Source organism: Lepus europaeus, chromosome 22 (genome assembly GCF_033115175.1).
Source record: "Lepus europaeus isolate LE1 chromosome 22, mLepTim1.pri, whole genome shotgun sequence".
Taxonomy (NCBI): Eukaryota; Metazoa; Chordata; class Mammalia; order Lagomorpha; family Leporidae; genus Lepus; species Lepus europaeus.
The window spans coordinates 4,454,949-4,474,757 of NC_084848.1; the positions used below are offsets into that span (position 1 = coordinate 4,454,949).

The 19,809-nt window shown below is 63.9% G+C and overlaps 2 protein-coding genes across 8 annotated transcripts in view; one reads left to right on the forward strand and one right to left on the reverse strand.

Moving 5' to 3' along the window:
- Positions 1-16,055, forward strand: part of CCDC85C (coiled-coil domain containing 85C) — a 64,447-nt gene extending 48,392 nt beyond the window's left edge. Inside the window, exons 2-6 of one of the 2 annotated variants that reach the window (XM_062181058.1) lie at positions 3,613-3,686; positions 10,737-10,841; positions 12,234-12,329; positions 12,928-13,026; positions 13,453-16,055. In XM_062181058.1, coding sequence (XP_062037042.1) covers positions 3,613-3,686; positions 10,737-10,841; positions 12,234-12,329; positions 12,928-13,026; positions 13,453-13,542 — 464 coding nt within the window. In that variant the 3' untranslated portion in view covers positions 13,543-16,055. The remainder of the gene's footprint in view (positions 1-3,612; positions 3,687-10,736; positions 10,842-12,233; positions 12,330-12,927; positions 13,027-13,452) is intronic. The other variant, XM_062181059.1, reaches the window with a different exon arrangement.
- Positions 16,056-16,407: 352 nt separating this feature from the next.
- Positions 16,408-19,809, reverse strand: part of CCNK (cyclin K) — a 35,952-nt gene continuing 32,550 nt past the window's right edge. For all 6 annotated transcript variants that reach the window (XM_062181055.1, XM_062181051.1, XM_062181053.1 and 3 more), the window contains one exon: positions 16,408-17,701. In XM_062181055.1, coding sequence (XP_062037039.1) covers positions 17,076-17,701 — 626 coding nt within the window. In that variant the 3' untranslated portion in view covers positions 16,408-17,075. The remainder of the gene's footprint in view (positions 17,702-19,809) is intronic.

The following is a 19,809-nucleotide window of genomic DNA, read 5'->3' on the forward strand; positions in this document are numbered from 1 at the left end:
CCCCATCGGGGGGCTGGTCCAGCCCAGGGGTCCCCAGTTCTTAACAATGTGGAGGGGGCGTGAGACGTCATTTTGCCAGGGTGGTGAGCGGGCCAGGAAGGGGGTGTGGCCTGCTGTGCCTCTGGGCTTCCTGGAAGGCAGGGGGGCCTGGCAGTCAGTGGCAGGTGCAGCCAAGGGGCCGTCTGCCAGCTCGGCCGTGGGGAGTGCGCCTGTCTGAGGACACAGCCCAGCCTGGGGTCCCTTTGTGTTGTTCCTGCCCACAGGCAGCCACGCTGGGGATGATGTCTTACTCCCTCGGGACTGCAGTCCTCATTACGGGAAACCCTAGGATTAATTTAATTACATGCTCGCTGCACGGTGCTCCGGCGCACAGGCGCCCAGCGGGGCCCGGAGTGTTGGGGCTGCCGGGAAGGGGGCTCTTTCTGGGGAGCCAGGCCCATGCTGGGCTCTGCCCATGACCCGCGGGGACCGGATGGCGTGGGTTTAAGCTCTCGGTGACTGCAGTGGTGGGGGGCGGGGCACGAGCCGGGGGTGCCATCACTTCATCTACTGTCTGTCTTTATGGAAAAGAGGTTCGCTGGCCACACCCTGTGTTCCCCCACAGCGTTCAGGAGAGGCCCTGCGGGGTCTCACTCGCGGCTGTGGCTGCCTGGACACCGGCAGCGTTCTTCGTAATTTGCACTGTTTGGCGTAGATTCCGCTGGAATGACTGGGTGGTCTACAACATTTTGAAGACCGTTGCATTGTTCTCCAATTAAAAAGGAGAAAAAGCCCAGCAAGCGCAGAGCTGTGACCCGTGTAGCCCTGGGGGAGGGGCTGTAAGTGGGGCAGCTCCTGGTCTGGGGCCGTGGCCGTGGCCTCTGGTGCTGGCTGCGGGCAGGTGGGGCATTGTTGGGTGGCTCGTGGGCTGGCCCCAGTTGTTCCCTTCTCCTGGGGCTGGCTCTGTCCCCCTTGCTGCCATCCTGGGAGGTGGTGGTCGACTTGCCGAGGCAGGAACAGGTGCAGCTGCAGGTGGGGTGCTAAGGCTGAAGGGCAAGTCGCCCACGTGGGTCCCAGGCCCGGAAGGGGCCTGCCAGGAGCTGTTAGCTAACCCCACTGAAACCAGCAGAGCAGATGGCCGTGCGGCCCGCCTGCCTTGCGCATGGTTCTCTGGCTGCACAGGGCATCGTGCCAGTTGGGACAGTCTCTGGCCATCGGTCACGATACCGGCTGGATCCTCCTCTTGGCTCAGGATCCTCTGGGGCGGGACTGCGGGGATCCGGGAGGGGTGGGGGCCGTCTGAGTCTGTGCAGCTCTCTGCAGGGCTTGGTGCCAGAGCAGCCGGAGACTGGGTCCCAGGGCTGACCTGCAGGACAACCCAGCTGGGGAGCAGAGGGGCTGTAGGTCCCCTCCATGATGTGGGGGGCTCCTTGTTGCTGTGGCTTCCTCATCTGGGGTGTAGGGACGTTGGCTGCACGTCCCTGCAGGGGCTCAATGAGGTGTTGATGCAGGGGGAGCCAGGTGCCACACCGGGGAGGGAGATCACCTGGGGTCCTCCCCGAGCTGGGGGGCCCTTGGGCTGTACCTGGTCCCCTGCTGTCTACAGGTGCTCCAGGACCACCCTGTGAGCAGGAAGCTGGACATAAAGCCGGGGCCCAGGCTGCACCCCATTTCCCACCAGTGCACTCATGCACTCAGGCCTGTGCCCAACACACAGGTTTGGGTGCGGTGGGCACGGGAGCTGCGTGGCTGATGAGTAACTGAGGCCAGGGAAGAAGGGCCTGGGGCACGGACTGCAGGGACTGGGCCTGTGGATGGGTGTGAGAGAGCCAGTTGTGCCGCTGTGGCCCCTGGGACTGGCCTGCGTCCCTGGCCAGGTGCGGTGCATCGGGCTGGGAGGAGAGGTTCCTGCCTGCGTCGGTCCCGTGTCCCTGGCTCCCCAGACGTGCTGGGCACGGTCACTGCAGCTCTTGGAAGCTTGTTTGCTTTGCTGTCAGCTGGAGCTACCGGGGCTGGGTGGTGAGGCTCGAGCCCCGGGCTGGGTGGGGAGGCTCCAGCCCTGGGCTGGGTGGGGAGGCTCAAGCCCCGGGCTGGGTGGGGAGGCTCGAGCCCCGGGCTGGGTAGGGAGGCTCGAGCCCTGGGCTGGGCTCCCCATGCTGCTGCCCCGTGGAAGGTGCAGGGTGGGGAGACGGCCGAGAGCCAGCCTCGCTGGGGAGCCGCCCTCCCAGCGTCTCTGGAAGGCTCCACATTCCTGAGGGGTGACTAGTGAGACTGCAGGAGGAGGGCAGAGCCTGGCTTGTGCAATTCCCAGGGGTGAGACACCCTAATTCCAGGGCTGGGCCAGGCACTCCCAGGAGAGTGGGTGGGGCTTCTTGGGGGGCTTTTGGGGGAGCTTGGGGAACACAGTGACCCATAGTCACCAGGTAGGGGCACAAGGAAAATGGGCGCCTCTGTGGGCTGTGGGCAGCCCATGTGTGGGGCCTGGGCCAGCCCGTTTCTGTCCTGCAGGGCACCGGTGGCCCCACGTCTGCTCTTCTCTTGAGTCTGTGGCTTAGAGGGACGGGGCATGGCAGCCACAAAGCACATGAGCAGAGCTCACCTGGGGTCCTGCTGGCCGCCGGCTGGGTGTGTCCGACACATTATTCCCATGCTGGCTGTGGAGCTCCTGGCTTGTCCCCAGCAACACCCACACCCTTTCTGCCCACCCAATTGGAAGCCAAGGCGCTCGTGGGGGATTTGACACCAGTTTTGGATGAAGGATCTGACATCCAGTGCCTGTGTGACCCAGGAAGAGCCAGTGTGCTGTGTGAGGACAGTGACCGGTGGCAGGGGTCTGGGCGAGAGATGGAATAGCCTGTTCCCGCCAGCAGGGGGCGCCCACCCACCTGGCTCACAGAAGGCCTTGGGACAGGCCCTGCTGCCCATCCTCCTTCCTCTTCCCAACCCGCCAGCCCCTCTGCCCACCGTGGCCGGGCCTCTGCCCAGGCGGGCTCCTTTGTCCCAGCCTGGCCTGCCGTGGAGGGGTTGCTTCATGGCCCTGCGCTGCTGGCTGAGCAGGGGGTGGGGGAGCAGGGGCAGGGCTGGGGGTACAGCTGGGGTTGTGCCTGCTTTCCTGCCGCAAAAGATGAGGGAGGTCGTGGTGGCCTCCACCTCCACACCGGTGGCCTGTCTGTCTGGCCTCCCCTGGTCCTCACTGAGAAACAGGGAGCCACAGCTGGGGAGTGCCCCCGCGGCTCGGGCCCACGCCTGGCTCCTGCTCACGTTGCTCTGAGAGTCACGCCTGTGGATCTGCTGCTCCTTGTCCGTTGTCTGCAGGAGCTCCGGGGTCGTGACCGGCTTACCTGTGTGCCAGGTGTGGTGGAGCAGACGTGACCTGGCAGGCTCTGGAGCCTCAGTTTCCCCACTGGACCATGGGCTACCCCTGGCTGTGTCTCTCAGAGCTCTTTGGGGGCCCGAAGCCTCTGGGGAGCCCAGGACAGGTGGGAGGAACCTATGGCCACCTTCCTGCCGGTCCAGGAATCAGACTGGTGGCCCACAGCGAGGGGACGGGTTGGGGCTGGGGTCAGGTTCTGCCGCGGAGACGAGTCGAGCCCGCACCGGCTAACGCGTCCTCCCATTCCTCTGTCCTTGCAGATCCGTCGTCCACCTACGTCAGGCAGCTGGAGTCCAAGGTGAAGCTGCTGGAGGGTGACAAGCTCCCGGCACAGGTACACTGGCTGTGGCGGCGGCCGCTGCCCCCGGGGTCCCCCTCCAGGGCCCCCTCCATCCCAGCGACACGTGGTCCCCACAACTGCCACCCACCCCGACCCGAGTCACCTCCTGGAGAGCCAGGGCTCCCAGCCTCATCCCTCTCTGTCCCAGCCCTCCCTCGCCCACTGCCCGCCTGGTGGGCAGAGAGGGGTAGAGGGAAGGACGGCAGATGGGGGCTCAGGGAGACAGGCAGGGGGAGAAGGCGTGTGTCAGGGCAGCGGGCAGCACGCCCCATGGGGAGCACGGATGAATGCCCAGGCCAGGGGCCAGCCCTGCTGGGGAGGGGAGGCGTGGTCAGCCCTGGTTGCTGGACGCTGCCCGGGCTCCTCTTGCTGCTGCTGGCCAGGACACCTGAAGGTTCTCTGGGAACCCAGGGGTGGCTGGCCTCGTCGTTAGGAGGCAGCCGGCCACGCTTGGTGCAGCGGCTCCACTTGGGAAGCCCGGGCACCTTCAGTGCCTGCTGGGGGACCCCAGCCCCAACCCTGCATGCTCACAGCTCACCCCCCTCACCCCTGCCACGTGGGCCATGTGGACGTTTGTCCAGAGCCTGGCGGGAATCAGCAGGTCATCTTCCTTGTCCTGCACCCCCCCCAACTAGAGTACATGGTCGGGTGTTGAACTACAAGGCTGGATTCTGTCTTGTTACATGTTCCGTGTCATGTGTCACATGTTACACATTACATGTTCCTTGTCACGTGCTATGTGTTGGTTTCAGGGGCTGGATGGCAGAATGGCTTTGGAGGTGCTGGCTCCTGGGGGCTGGAGAGAGCACAGAGAGGGCTGGGGATAGGCTGGGGGTGGGGCGCCTTGTTCCATGTGGGCCTGGCCTGGGCGGAGCCTGGTTGCTAAGAGGCAGCACTGAGAGGAGACAGGCCAGGAGGTGTGGGAGAGGCTTGTGGGGTATCCAGGGTATAAGGGGGGCAGTGGCTCCTGGGCGCCGGGCGACTGCTCTGCAGAGTGGAGGTCAGAGCCATGTGCTGGGGGCCACAGCCTGGGCCCCCTGGCTCAGCAGTCTTGAGAGTGCCCAGTGTGGCCATTCCGTCTCGTCGCTCCTTAGAGAAGCAGGTGCAGAGCAGGGCACCATCCGTGCCCCAGAGCGCTGTTGGCGTCTCTGTGGGGGTGGGGGGTGGGGGCATCGGTCCACCAGATGCCCGCTGGGCATTCTGTTTCCACAACCCCTTGCGCTGCATCGTCCCACCCGAAGATACACCCTAGTGGTGGACCTGACTGTGGACTTGGGAGAACCAAGGCCCATGTAGCCATGCAGTAGGACCCCTCCCTCCCTCCCTGGGGAACCCCCAGCCTCATAGGAGCCCTCCCTCCCTCCCTGGGGAACCCCCAGCCTCATAGGAGCCCTCCCTCCCTCCCTGGGGTACCCCCAGCATCATAGGAGCCCTCCCTCCCTCCCTGGGGTACCCCCAGCCTCATAGGAGCCCTCCCTCCCTCCCTGGGGTACCCCCAGCCTCATAGGAGCCCCCCTCCCTCCCTGGGGTATCCCAGCCTCATAAGGAGGCCTTCCAAGCATGGCAGCATTGGTCCACTTGCCCCAGAGGTGGAGGGGGGCGGGAGCCTGAGCCCTGAGCCCAGGGAGGGGTCAGCCGGGTGGGCAGGGAGTGGCTCTGCCTGGGGGCTCTGTCTCTCCTTGGTGATCCCCCTGGAGGCAGTGGCAATAGGTTCTGTCCACACTGTCACCCCAGACCTGTGCCCGTGCCCTGGCCCAGGCTTCCTTGGGGCAGACTTTGGACCCCAGGACCCATCTAGGGGACCTGCTGACCCTCGCCTGTACCCAGGCTTGCTGGCTGCGGTGGTCAGCCGGGGTTTGAGGCCAGGAACCTGCTCTTCTCCAGCTTGCTCCTTGGAACGTCAATTGCTGGGAACTCGGAGAGGAGCCGGCACAGAAAGTCCCGGGGTGTTTTGTGTCTCGTGGGACTTTGCTTTCTCCCCCTGCAAAGCCTGGCTCCAGCTTCTTGCTGGTACTTGTCATGGCCGCCCCTCTGTGTTGTGGGGGATGGGGGCCGGACACCCAGGTCCCATCCCACAGCATGGGGGTCTTGCCCAGGGTCTCCCAGCAGCTGGGTCAGGGAGCACCCTGAGAAGGGGGCAGCCGAGGGGTGCATGCCCGCCTGCCCTGTGCCCAGGCTGCAGTGGAAGGGCTGGCTCTGGACCTCACAGCAAAGCCCCGGGAGCCCCAGGGGTCAGCACAGCCATGGGAGCCTCCAGAATCAGGGGCGGGGCTCCTGCCGGCCGTGCCACCCGCAGCTGCCTGCCCTAGCCTGGAGGGCGCAGCGTTCCCAGCAGGCAGGAGAGACACGGAGAGATGGGCCCCCAGCCTGCTCAGCTCCTTCTTGGGCTCCTGGTTCAGGCATCATCCTGCAGTCTCCCTGGCCATCCCAGGTACCTCCGGGGCTGCTCAGAGCTCTCTGGGTCCCTGGGCTGCCCTCCTTTGCTGACGGGATGTTGTGACCATCCCTGTGGGTCCCAGCCCCCATCCTTGCTGGCCTCTTGGCTCCTGGAGCACGGGGTGGCAGGGTTTGAATGGCCACATTTGTGTCTCCGAAGCTCAGCATGGCTGGAGTGTCCGCTCCCCACCCAGTCTCCTAGGCCGAGAGGGGAGGGAAACCGATCCTTGCTGCTTCAGCAGGTAGTGAGGGGACCGTCTTTGGAGGTAATCAAGTGATGGCTGATGTGAGCCTTTGGAAATCTTGAAGAGATGGCATTGACGAGAGGGGTGCTGCCCTCAGCCTCTTGGGCTGTGGCCTGGGGGCTTCCCTGTGACCCTCTCAGATCTCAGCCGTGAAACCCCATTCACAAGTGGCAGGAGGAGCAGGCCAGGGGTGAGGCCTTGGGGTGCGGGGGAAGAGCCTCCCTGCTTCCCGCCTCCCACCCTGCCCCCGTGGCCTCTATTTAACTCCAAAATAGTTTTAATTAAAAATGCACCCAAGTGTTCGCAGGCTGAATTGCTTTATCATCGCAGGTCGTGTTTGCTTTCTCATGGCAGCCCTAGCATTTCATCAACACAGCTGCTTCCTCCGGGGGTTCAGCCCGGCACTCTGCGCGTTATCCCCCTCCGATCCCCTGCGCCTGCCTGCTGGGGGCTGGGGGCGGCTGTGACTGACCGTGGGGCCCCCCCTGCTGGGCGGATAAATGAAACCCAGGAGCCAGCTGAACTGAACCCTGGGCGGCCGGGGGCAGCTCCAAGGTCCCCAGCCGAGGTAGGGTACTTTGCAAAATGCCCATCCGCCCCCTTCCAAAGTGCCCGGCCTGCAGGCCTGCTCCTCCCTTCCCCCACTAGAACAGGGACTGGGCCTGCGGGGACCCACAGAGGGTAACAGTCTCTGCGGGGGTGGGACCCGGCCAGTGTGTCACCCCCTCTGTCCTGGGCCCCGTGGTCCCGGTGGCTCCTTCACCCGAGTTGGAGAACTGAGACAGGGCGTGGGTTGCAGGGGAGGCTGCAGTGGTAGCCATGGAGAAGTGACAAAGTGACACCGGCCACATGGTCACCTTCAGTTACCGCCAGCGTGAGCGCCGACCCCTAACGGCCCTCACTGGAGTTCTCGTGGGGGTGAAGAAAGAAGGGAGCAGACACAGTTGGTATGGGCGGGTGGCTCTTGGCGGGGACCCTGCAGGCTACTGTACCCCATCGTCCCCTCTGAGATGGCTGGGATCGTGGGGTGCCTCTGGGCCGGTGCCCCCAACTCCAGGGCCTCTCAGAAGAGCTACTTTGCCCTGGAAGGGCCGTGTGAGCTTTGTGGTACACCCTGAAGGAGGCAGGCACCCTAGGGACGCAGTGCCCAGTGCGTAGCGGGTGGTCAGCTGGCCCTCATTGTGTCTGGAGGCTCTGTGCATCACTTTGGTGATCACCCCTATGCCATGGGCGTGGGCACCCTCTCCAGCCGGCCGCGGGTGTGGCCGCCCACTCCAGCCGGCCGAGGCCCCGTGGCTTTGCGCCGCGGAAGGCCGGGCCCTGCTGGCGTGTGCTGGGTGACGCTGTTCTCTCTCCTTCTAGCTGCCCTCCCCCTCCAGGCGCCCAAGGAGCTGGCTGCAGGTAGAGCCGCTGGTGTGACCGCGTTTGCAGTGGTGCGGGGGTGGGGGGCTGCTCTGAGTGCCGTGTGGTGTGACTGCTGTGTCCCCGGCCCTGTGCCTTCCTGGGTGCTGACCGCCACCGTTAGGTTCTCCACAGGCCCTGCCTTCCTGGGGGCTGGCATTGGTTTCCAGCTCTGCAGACAGGAGAGCAAGCCGCCCACCTCTTGCTGACCCCTCCCGGCCCTGCTGTGCCAGCGAGAGCCCTGCGGGCAGAGCGCTTGGCTGTGGCTACCCTTGAGCCAGGCCTCCTGGGCTGGGGCCGCTGCCCTGACCACAGTCCTGGGAACCAGTGCGAGTGACCCTGTGTGGGGCACTGTGCTGGCCTCAGCGGGGTGGGGCTGGGCCCATGTAGCCAGAGCCTCGGCCACTGCCCCTCGATGGCTTCCTCTCCCTTCCCTTCTCCCAGTCCTGGGGCTCGCTTTGTTCGAGGGTTTCTTGCTTCCTTGCTGTGGCCCCATGGGGCTGGGGAATTTCGTGTCACGGGTGCTGTTGCAGGACACGCAGCAGCCTGCGTGGTTGGCACCCACTTGATGCCAAGAGCACCACCCCGGGTGATGGCCAGATGCCCGAGAGCCACAGGGGTGCAGGCACGCTTCGCTGAGCCAGGCCCTGGCTTGGGACCGTCCAGCCACGGTGGACAGGACGCTAACAAGGTCGTTGCAAAGTGCAGCGTGAGCCGAGCCCACAGCCGTGACTGACTGCCCCCTTGCTCCCCTTACCCCCCTTGCCCCTCTCCAGCCAGGAGCCACCTGCTGCCGAGGGTGAGGCTGCGGCTGTGCCCCCACCTGGTTCTGGACCTGGCCATGCCTGGCCTCCCAGCCAAGCCGGTGGGCACCCTGGAGGTTGCCGAGGAAGAAGCGCCGCGCAGGTGCCGGGGCCTGGGAGAGCGCTCGCTACCCTGCCCCTCTGCGGGTGGCAGCGGCTGCGGGCCAATCCACGGTCACTCGGAATTCCCCTTTGGTGGGGCCCCGCTGGACTGAGCAGTCACTAAGCCGAGCCCACAGCCCAGCCACTTAATCCTCCCAAGCAAGGGGCCCCAGTGGCTGGGCCAGGGAGGTGGGAGGTGTCGGTGTCTGGCACCCGCCTCTGACAGTGTTCTCTGGGGTTTTTATCCCCCTGAGCCCTGTGACAATGTTGCAAGCAGAACTCTGGGAATGGGAGGCGGGAAGGCAGCAGCCGGTGGGTGGAGGAGCCGCTGGAGGCCTGCGCAAGGCCAGGACAGGGAAGGGAGTAGCTGGAGGTGACCCAGTGGGCAGCATGGCCACGCAGCCCTGGACCGAAGCCTCGGTGGAGTGGGCGCTGCAGCCGCCGGTCTCTCCTGGCCCACAACCCTCTTGCTGCCTTCCGGATGCCCTAGACGTCCGCTCGGTGTGGGAGACCCCCCTTCCCCCTCCCTGGGCCTGGGGACCCACCCTGGGGGCAGCACCCAGGCGCCTCCCTGCACTCCTTAGCCACGTGCGTGCGCCTCCACGTGCACACCCATCCCCACAGGTGATTTCAGTGCAGCTTCCCCTCAGCGGAGGACCCCAGGATGTCGTGGGCACAGGGCTCGGGCGGCGGCAAGCCGCGGGATTCTTTCATTTGCAGTAATGGTTCCTCATTTGACGCATCATTAGCCACACAGCTCCTTAATGAGCCTGGCTTTGTGGCTTGCTAATAAAGTCCTGTGGACATGCAAATATTTACAGATGCTCGCAGAATTGCCTGCTGCTAATTAAAAAATGCCCCCAGCCCAGGCACACACAGCCCCTCCAAGGAAATGATCTGGGGCTGTGTTTCCCGTGGCAGCCCAGGGCCAGAGAAGCTGTGGACAAAGCGAGGCTCGAGCCCAGAACAGCCTCCCTGGTGTGTGCGTGCGTCAGGACAGGAAAGGGCCCGGCTGTGGGCTGGTGGAGCGAGCGTGTGCATGTGTGTGGGGCCGCCCCCTCCCAGGGTGCCCTGCGAATAGCACGAATAGCACGGCGGGGGTGGGGTGGGGGAGCAAGGTGAGGGGTGTGTCTGCTTTGCTTCGCCCTGCCCTGGAGACGGATTTCTGACCGGGAAAGATTGGTTTGGGATTTTTGCCTTGGAGTGGATCTGGGCAGGGAGGCTTCATAGCGGGTGAGCGCAGGGCTCTGGGGGTGGTGGTGGGGCTCCTCCAGGCCATGCCCTCTCTGGGTTAGGCAGGGTTAATGTCTGTGGCCCCTGTGGGCAGGGCCGGCTGGCTCGCTTTGTGGTTCAGGACCAAGACCCTCTGCGGTTGGTGCTGGCATCTAGACAGCCGTCTTGGGGGCCTGTCTCCCTGTGTGCTTGGATCTCAGCAGAATGGGACGCAAGGGTGGCTGGGAAGTGGACCCCTACATGGGCTGCCTGTGTCAGTTGCGGGGAGCTCCCCGGGGTGCAGGCCCACCTGCCCTCCTTGCCTGGGTCCTCCCTGAGGCTAAGGAAGCAGCTCCTCCACCCCGCCCTGTGCCTGCCCCGCCCTTGAGCAGACACTGAGCCCCCTTCTGTGGCACCCCCCACCTGGGGTGGGGGAGGGGCTGCTCCATGCTTTCCCACTCCCTCTGCAGCCCCCATGGGCTCCCAACACCTGCCTTGTGCTGCCACCAAGACCCTCTGGGCCTCAGCCCCGTGGGTGGGGCTGACCCAGGGGTCCATGAGGCTGGGGGCTGTGAGGAGCGGGGTGGAGGAGGTGAGTGGGATGTGTGGGGGCCCCTCCCAGGCTGGGGAGCAAGGAAAGGGACCCCCAGCCTCCTGGCTGCCATGCAGGAAGTGGGTCTTCCTGGTCTAGGAGAGGCTGTGTCTCCTGCCAGGCTGGGCCGGGAGGGAGTGAGGGCCGGCCCTTCATTCGCTTATCGCTCCCCTCCCTCGTTCATTCTCCCATGGGCATGGGGAGCTGGGCTGCAGGGTGGCCCCGGCCCCTGACCCCTCCTCTCCCTGCACAGGCGGGCCCCGGAGAGTTCCGGACTCTGCGGAAAGGCTTCTCCCCCTACCACTCGGAGTCCCAGCTCGCCGCCCTGCCGCCGCCCTACCAGGACGCCCTGCCGAACGTGAGTGCCAGGCCCTAGGCTCTGCCGTCTCTGCTCAAGGGGAGGAGCCGTGGGGGCCTCTCTAACCCGGCAGTGCCAGGGCAGCTCTGATTTGGGGATCCAGCCCCGAAATCATCGGGCACGGGCCCTGTGGTGGTCCTCGGGGCTCTCATCCCAGCCCTGGCCTGCCCAGGACAGGAAGCGAGGGTGGCGGGGAGCCAGCTGGCTGGGAAGTGCACCCCTACATGGGCTGCCTGTGTGACAGTCGGGGGAGCTCCCCGGGGTGCAGGCCCACCTGCCCTCCTTGCCTAGGGAGCCTGCTGCCTCGCGCCCCATATGCTCTGCAGACAGTAAGGGTGCCGACCCGTAGGGAGCCTGGTGGGCTCTGGCCGCTCTGTGCCCTGCCATCTGCACTCCCCACCTCTGGGCCCCTCCCCGGCCTCACTGCAGGCAGGAGAGAGGCTGGGGCCATGGCTACAGGCTCTGCTTGTGCCTCCTACTGTCTCTGAGGATGTGGCCATGGCCTGCCCTCACTAGGTCCGCAGCACCCCTGCTGAGCTGGGCAGGCAGGTTGACGGATGGCCAGGCTGCCTCCAGCTTCCCTCCCCTCTGTGCTTCAGGAACACGCCCCTGGAGCTGAGGGTGCCCATGGAGCAGACGGGGACAGGAGGCTAGCGGTGCCAGGGCCAGCTGTTACAGGTTCTTTGGGACAGGGTGGCAGTGTCTGTGCTATGCCCACAGAGCGCCACACGGGCTCCCGGAGATGCTTCCAAATGTGTGTGTGTGGCTGCTGCCCCCTGCTGGCAGATTTAGGGAGTGCAGCCTCCTGTTCCGGTCCTGTCTCCCCACGCCCCTTCCCCAGGGAGAACCCCCTGGGTTTCTCTCTGGGCGCCAGAGTTGGAGCAGCCTGGGCCACAGTTAGGGAAACAGCTGCAGGCAGCACCTCCAGGGCTCCCACACACCTTGGGACGTGGAACACTCTCCGTCATCCAGATGGGGAACTTCAGGCTCACGGGGACAGGGTACTTCCTCAAGTCACAGATAGAACTGTGCCCAAGCCCGGCTTCCCCAGACCCCAAGGCTGTGTAGCCCCCAGAGCCTGGGCTGTGGGGCACCCGTGGGCGGTGCCCCCTTGTTGCATGGTCTCAGTGTCTTGTCCAACGTGAGCTGGTGGTTTCCCCTGCAGACCCATGGGCTAGGGGCCAGCACAGCTTGTCCTTGTCACCTCTGCCCTGCAAGGGACCATTTTACCCACAGGAGGGGAGGTGCAGAGCTGGCGGCGTGAACCTGCCCGACCCAGCGAGGGTGCCCCCGTTCCCTCCTGCTTGGGCCCTGGCCCCGCACAGCCAGGCCCTCGTCTCTCGGAGCTGCAGGTCACCTGGCAGCCAGCTTAGAGTGTGATTTCTTCCGCAGGGCCCGGCCTGCCCTGTGCCTGAGCTGCCCTCGCCTGCCTCTTCCGGCTACAGCTCTGCCGGACAGAAGCCCGAGGCTGTTGTGCATGCGATGAAGGTGAGGACGTGGGGGGCGCCGGGCGTGCTGCGGGCTGTGGTCAGGGAGCACCACGCCTCTCTGAGCTGGGGGCTTTCCTCTCCTGGTGGGTGGCTGGAGATGTGAGGCTGCCTGGAGCTCCCTGATGCAGGGACAGGGAGGGACCAGGAAGCCGACCCAGGTGTGCCACCTGTCGGCCGCCCCTGAGCCTCTGCAGCCGGGGAACTGAGGTCTGGGGCAGGGGAGGGCACAGAATTGGGGCCGAACTAGGTCTGGCCTAAAGCCAGGGTCTCAGGCCCAGCCTTGGGCCTCCAGGAGCCAGCAGGTGGCTGTGACGAGGTGGCCACATACACTGGCGTGTGGCCCCTCTCCTGTGCGTGCCTTCCCACTGTGTGTGGGCTCCGAGGCCATCACGCCCACTTGTGCTCGGACACGCCCACACGCCCATACTTGGCCTGTGCCAGCAGTGACTGGTGCATACCTCGGGGTCCCCGGGCAGGAGCGAATCCCCCTGCCTGCCAGCTCACCCCTCCCCACCACTGTCTGCATCCCATCTCGCACGTGATCCCAGCCCGGCCACCGGTGCCTCTGCCCGTGACCTGTGACCTGTCCCCTTCAGGTCCTGGAGGTGCACGAGAACCTGGACCGGCAGCTCCAGGACAGCTGCGAGGAGGACCTGAGCGAGAAGGAGAAGGCCATCGTCCGCGAGATGTGCAACGTGAGTGCCTGTCGGGGCTGTGGCAGCCGCTGGCCCCGGGACTGGTCAGGGCCACCAGCACGGCCACCTCCTTCCCTCCCTAAGCCTGTTTGTTGCCTGTCCAGCTAGGGCCGGGTGGCTGGCCTGTCCTTGCCCTGTGGTCCCTCGCCCTGAGGCCCGAGTCTGTCCAGATGTTCACCGCGGTGGGGTCTGGCCCCTGGGCTGCTGGGACCGCAGCTGGCCGTGCCTGGGCCTCTGAGCCTCCCCGTTCGCCCCCCCAGTACCACTCCTTGCCTCTGGAGGCTGTGCGGAAGCTGGTGGGACGGAGTGTCCTGGGTGGCTGTGAGGGAGGCGGGCCTGGCCCCCTGCCACGTGCCCCTCCCGGCCCTGTGGTCTGAGGGCTCGGGGTGAGCCCTACACTCACGCCCTGTGCCCTGTTGCCCACAGGTGGTCTGGAGGAAGCTGGGAGACGCCGCCAGCTCCAAGCCCTCCATCCGGCAGCACCTGTCTGGCAACCAGTTCAAGGGGCCCTTGTAGGGCCGCTCCTCCCCGGCCATGGACTGGCACACCTGGAGCCCAGACGCCGTCTTCCTGCCTGGGGGCGCACTGTACATAGCACGCGGCGTGCCCGGCCTGGCCAGGCCTCCATCTCCCGCCTCACTCACCAGCAAATCCCAAGACGAGAAGCTGCCGACCTGTCCGTCTCTGGGCCCCAGCCGCGGCCACGTTAGCGAGAGGCCCGAGGCTGCTGCTGCTGCTGCTGATGCCAGGCCCACGGCGGCCCCTGGCTCCTGGGCCCCGCCCTCCACAGGGGTCCTCACGAAGCCTCCACCCTGCTGCCCGCTGCCCACACAGAGACCGGCGCCACTGGAGCCTGGGTTCTGGCACGAGTGGCACCCCCTCCGCCAAGCCTTTCCCTGCCCTGGCTCCCTGAGCACTGGGCTCCCTACGTCTTGGACAAGGAAACTCACCAAGTCCCTGGCTGGCCACAGGCTGCTCTGGGGTTCCAGGCCCTTTCTCTGACCCCCCGCTGTGCCCAGCTGCCCTGCTGCTCACCCTCTGCCCCCCCAAGACAGCCGCCCTCTCTGTAACGTCCCGTGCTCTGTGCCCAGGGCTCGTCCCTCGCTGTGGTTTACATGATGGGCTGGGGGCACGGGGTGGTCCCATGCAGTCTGAGCCGAGCCACCGTTGTTTTCTCTGGACAGTAGCACTGGGCCACGGCTGGGCCCGTGGTCAGCTGTGGCCTCCCCCAGGGACCTGGCCACACCCTGGGTCACTGTGAACAGAGCCGTGGGGGTGCCGGTTCTGGCTTTAATTTGCTGAGTGACCTTCAGCAAGTCACTCAGCGTCTCTGGGCCCCTGAGGTGTCCATGGTTTCCTTCAGCCCTGCTCGAGGTTCGAGCCCACACAGGTCTAGTGGGCTGAGTCGTGTTCACAGCCATGGAGCTGATGGAGAGGCTGCTGGGGTGGGCTGGGCCCTAGCTGTGCCCTGCCGCCTGGCAGGCTCGTCATGGGTGCCGTCACCTCCCTTCTGAGCCTCAGGGCTGTCGGCCACCGCCGAGGCGGCTCCGTGGGTCAGCTGTGAAGGGAAAGCAGGAACTGACACATGAGGACACGTGAGGACGAGGCCCAGAGCGGGTGGTCGTGTGGGCGGTGAGAACGCTCCTGGGTCCTGGAGCCCTAGGACAGGACGGACCACCTCGCGCACACCGCTTCACCAGCCTTCCTCACTCTTCCACGGTACCGAGCGAGGTGCCCAGGGGCCGTGTGTGGCCGGCAGGTCCCATCTGGGCCCTTGAGAGGCCTGGGGACCAAGGCACGGGGGTTGTTCCCACTGTGTGTGCCTGCGGCACCCTTGGGTCCTAACTCAGGGGAAAGGCTCACGGCCCAGGGCGTGCTGAGTGGGCGCTGAACAGGGGACAGGCCGTGTGCAGTTCCAGGGAGCCCTCTGAGCTTTTTCTGGAAGGAGCTTCCGTCACCAGGGCTGTGCTCTTGAAGCTGGGTGAACACCTGCTGGTCATGGCACTGGGCGATTCCTGCCCAGGTGGGCAGCTGGGCTGGGAGCACCAGAGGCACCTTCTGGGTCCTGGAGTCCAAAGAGCCACAGAGCAGCCCCGGAGTGGGTGGACTGCAGCTGCCGCGAGCAGAGTCGGGAGTGTGTTGTGTGCGCATCAGGTAGCTGGGCCACCACTGAAATAAGCAATAAGTAGATTCCTGGGATCGGTCAGTCCCCTGCAGATGGGCCTTGAAGTGACCTTCCCTTCCAGAGGGGAGTGACCCTGTCCCTAAAGCTGTGTGGTGTCCAGGGACCCGCGGAGCACATCCTGAGAGCCCTCCTGCCCCTTCCTGCCCCCCTGGCAGCCCCTGGCTTGCTAGGGTGGGACTGCCCGTGGGACGCATCTCAAATGGAGCCACGACCGTGCGCCTGGGTACAGCTGGTGGCCGTAGAGCCAGCGGCTGGGGCCTCAGGTGGCCATTTGGCCGCAGCTCAGGGTGACGCCCAGCTCTGCAATTAGCAGGGCAACACGGGGCCAGCCCCTCCCTCTGGAGCCTGCCCCTCCCTCTGGAGCCTCAGCTCTGAGCCCCTCGTTGGGCTAGGGTGCTGAGAGCCCCACCGTGAAGGCGGCCACTGGGCCTGCCCCGCTCGGGGGCCTGCCACCCTGAAGTCAGAATCTGCTGAGCAGCTTTTAGGCGGGTGCGTTTCTACCCACCAGTTATGCTACACACCGATGTTTAAAGAGAAAAAAGTGACCTTTCATTTTTTTTTCTTGAGACTGGAGAGTGAGCAGACTGCACACTACTGATTTTCTAGAGCAGGCTGCACGCTGCGGAGCGGCACAGGCGTCTGTTCACGCCGTGCGGCCGCAGCTCTGGCTTGAGGCGGTGCCCGCGGCGAGACCCAGAGCCGCCTGCCCGCAGCCAGAGCCGCAGGTGCCCGGCCCGTTTCTACCTTCTGTTGAACCACTTTGATTTGGGGAGAGAAAATAGAGCTTTTTGATAGTGTGGTAAACACGATGATTTTAACTATTTTAGTAAAAGGAGTAACAGATCAGGTCGTGGTGGTGTATACTTTGAGCTAGAGAAATAAAGGCCTCTGCGAGCCTCTCGGCTGGGTGCGCTGCTGTTCTGTCGCAGGGGAGTGGGGCCGCTGGGCAGCAGGGAGGGGCCCTCAGGGTAGATGTTAGAGGCCGCCTGTAGCCACTCCACACCAGGCAGGAACCAAAAGACGTTCACGTCCAAGCCCTGGCCTAACGCCTCCAGGCACATCGGCACGTGACCGCACAGCCCAGGTGCTGGGAGGCCTTGGGTTAGGTCTTCCACTCCCACCTCTTGGCCTTCGTCACGTGGGCTGGGGCTGCAAAGGCCAGGAGCTCCACCTTCAATCCCGAACACACAAAGCAGTAGTTTCAGAACTGATTTTATTTGGATAACTGAGTGAAGGAGTCTCGTTTGTAACCAAGATGGAATTCACAGTATGTTGTTAACGTTCACACTTAAAAAAAAAAATCAATGTGTGCGGGAATCTGCAAGTAGATGTAAACACACATTACTTCCCAAGTATGTTTCTCTCCTCCTCCTTGGAGGAGGAAGCCACCCCAGAAGGTAAACCCTCCAGTATGAGCTGAAAGTCAGGGTGGTTCATCTCACAGGTGTCAAGGGAGTCACGGAATGAGCACGATATTGACAGCTTGGACTTCAGATGGAACTGGACTAAGAACGGAGTTTCCAGGAAAAATAGGCACTGATTTCTAGAAGGAAATTCACTGCTCACTGAAGCTGTTCACGGAGCCAATATGGCTGCTGAGCGTTCTCACTCTAGGCAGTAGCCCAGTGCAGGCAGGACGCAAGACGCCCGCCGGGACCCCTGCAGTCGGGCTGGCGCAGGCGCTGCCCAGGCCACACTGAAGCCACTGTCCCCATCCCACATGCGGGCCACCCCGATTTCATGGGGGGGTCCTCGGGACTGCAACTGTCTAGCATTACATAAGGTACCCTGCCGCTCACCCACTTAAACTAATCTTCAGGTTGGCTAGAAAAACTGGTGAAAAACACAAGAAAAAGGCGTCACGTTATCTCATCCAGGCCGCTCGCCCTAGCCCCCCAACAGGCGGCATGCCAGGCGGAGGGATGGGTGGGGGCACAGGTGGCTGCCCTCCAGGGGGAACAGCGGGAGGTGGGTAGCTAGCCGGTGGCAGGCCCAAGCCTGGAGGAGGGTGAGGGGGCACTGCGTGAGTGGGGGGCAGGCGTGGGGGTGGGGGTGGGAAGTTGGGGTTGTATGTAGGTGGAGGTGGGGGGTAGCCAGGAGTTGGGGGAGGAATGGCGGGCGGGGGGAAGGAGGCTGGGGGAGGGGGTACAGGCGGTGGGGGCGGGTTTGGGGGGTAGACATGAGGGTGGTAGGGCAGGTGAGCTGGTGGGCCATAGGCAGGGGGCAGGGCACCGTAGGAGGGGCCCTCGGTCTTCATCATGGACTGCAGGCTCTGGTAGCCCTCTCCGGACATGTAGGAGCTGGTGGTGGACATCCCCGTCATGTAGCTGGAGGGAGGCGGAGGTGGGGGACGGTGTGGCAGTGGCGGTGGCTGGTGCACAGGGGCCGGGTGGGCCGGTGGAGGAATCTGGACTTTGGGGAGGTCACTGGCATCCACAGGGCCTGATGGCTCAGCCTCGCCTAAGGCAGTGCCAAGAGGTGGCTTCCGGTCTGTGGAAGAGAGACAGGTCAGGGCCCAGCCAGTGATGGCTCCAGGTTCTAGAGCAGGCCAGCGCAGGGCTGTGTGCCCTGGCTGCCTTGGGGGAGTCCTGAGCCAGGCACTCCCCAGCGGATCTCAAGGCACCCGTGGCATCCAGGCCCCTGTCATGAGCAGTGGCAGGCTGCTCCCCCATGGGCCAACGTATGGACCTGTGTCCCAGTGGGCTGCTGTCCCCACCTGTCACACAAGCCCTCCACTCCATCTCCAGTAACCCTAGGTCTCCCTCCTTCAATCTTCCCAAGCCAGCCAAGGCAGTCTCACCGTGCCCCAGCCCAGCCCCTCCTAGCATAGCATGGATCCAGGTGGGGCTCCGAGACAGCCAGGGCCCCAGTCCCGCTGGAAGGGCTGGCATTTAGCAGCTTGGGAGTTGGCCCAATGAATGAGATGGAATTTAAAGAAAATACAAGTCTCTGACATTCCCAATGTACCCATCAAAGTAGCAGTTCTGGTTCTATTTTACCAAAGAGAAGCAAGACTAAACCAATGCCCTGCAGCATCTTCAAAGGTTAAGTGGGGTGTGTGTGTGTGTGTTTGTGTGAAGTACAGTGTGTGTACATGGGAAATGCAGTGTCTCTCTCTGTGTGTGTGTATACATACATGGGAGGTGCAGTATGTGTGTGTACGTGGGAAGTGAACTGTGTGTACATGTGTGAGTGCAGTGTGTTTATGTGTGTCCATGTGTGAGTGCAGTGTCTGCATGTGTGTCCATGTACATGTGGGAAGTGCAGTTGTGTGTGTGTGTGTCCATGTGTGAGTGCAGTGTGTGTGTGTGTGTCCATGTACATGTGGGAAGTGCAGTTGTGTGTGTACGTACATGTCTGAGTGCAGTGTGTCTGTGTGTGTCCATGTACATGTGGGAAGTGCAGTTGTGTGTGTACGTACATGTCTGAGTGCAGTGTGTGTCTGTGTGTGTCCATGTACATGTGGGAAGTGCAGTTGTGTGTGTGTGTGTCCATGTACATGTGGGAAGTGCAGTTGTGTGTGTGTCCATGTACATGTGGGAAGTGCAGTTGTGTGTGTGTCCATGTACATGTGGGAAGTGCAGTTGTGTGTGTGTACGTACATGGGAGGTGCAGTATGTGTGTGTGTGTCCATGTATGAGTGCAGTGTGTGTGTGTGTGTACGTACATGGGAGGTGCAGTAGGGGCTGCAGAACCTGGTGCCAGGCGTCTCTGAGACACCGCTGTGGCTCAGATCCAGGCTGCAGGCCCCTCCCAGGCGGCTGCCCCCTCTGCAGTGGTTCCTGGCACATGGGCCGGGCCCTCACTCCTTTCTTAGTCTCATCTAACACACTCTGGCCTGTGATCCCCCAGGCACCAACAAACCCCTGGAAAATGGCATCACAGAAGCCCACTTGTCTGCCCTTTCTCAAGGCAAGTGAAAGGGAAGACGTGACCCGGGGCGACGCTTCTGCTTAGAGGAACACTGAGGCGATGGCTCGATGGCTGTGAGGGCTTCCAGTGCCCAGCACCTGACCCCGAGCTCTCCTGGGCCAGACACAGACACCGGGTGCACGGATGGGCCCTGCTCAGGATCACACTGGAGCACGCCCACAGCCCCTGCTTCTCTGTTGTGGAGCTGTGCCGTTGGCCATTCCCTTGCTGCTCTCGACAAAGCCGGGGAGACAGACCTTCAGGTCACCTGCCTGTGCGGACCAGCACCCTCCTCTCAAGGCAGACTGGATGTACCGTGCAGAATCTGTGTGGGCTCCGATCCAGCCCAGGGCCAGTGCCCTGTGGCTACAGAAACAAAAGATACAGGGGCAGCACAATGCCCGTGCCCTTGTCCCTCACAGGGGACACTTGGTAGCACCTGGGTGTGAAATACATTTCTCCACCTTCAGTGAGCCCACTGCAATGCTCTACTCTGTGACCTCTTCAGTCCCCAGCGCACCCACCGCGCCCTCTATGACTGAGCTGGAGCAGCAGCCAACCTGGCGCCAAACTGCCCCAACCCTCACTGCTGAGCCCCACAGGTGTCCGCCTTCCTTCAGTCCCCACCACCAATTCTTGCTCCTCCTCTGATCCTTACGCATCAGAAACCTGGCCTCCTCGTCTGA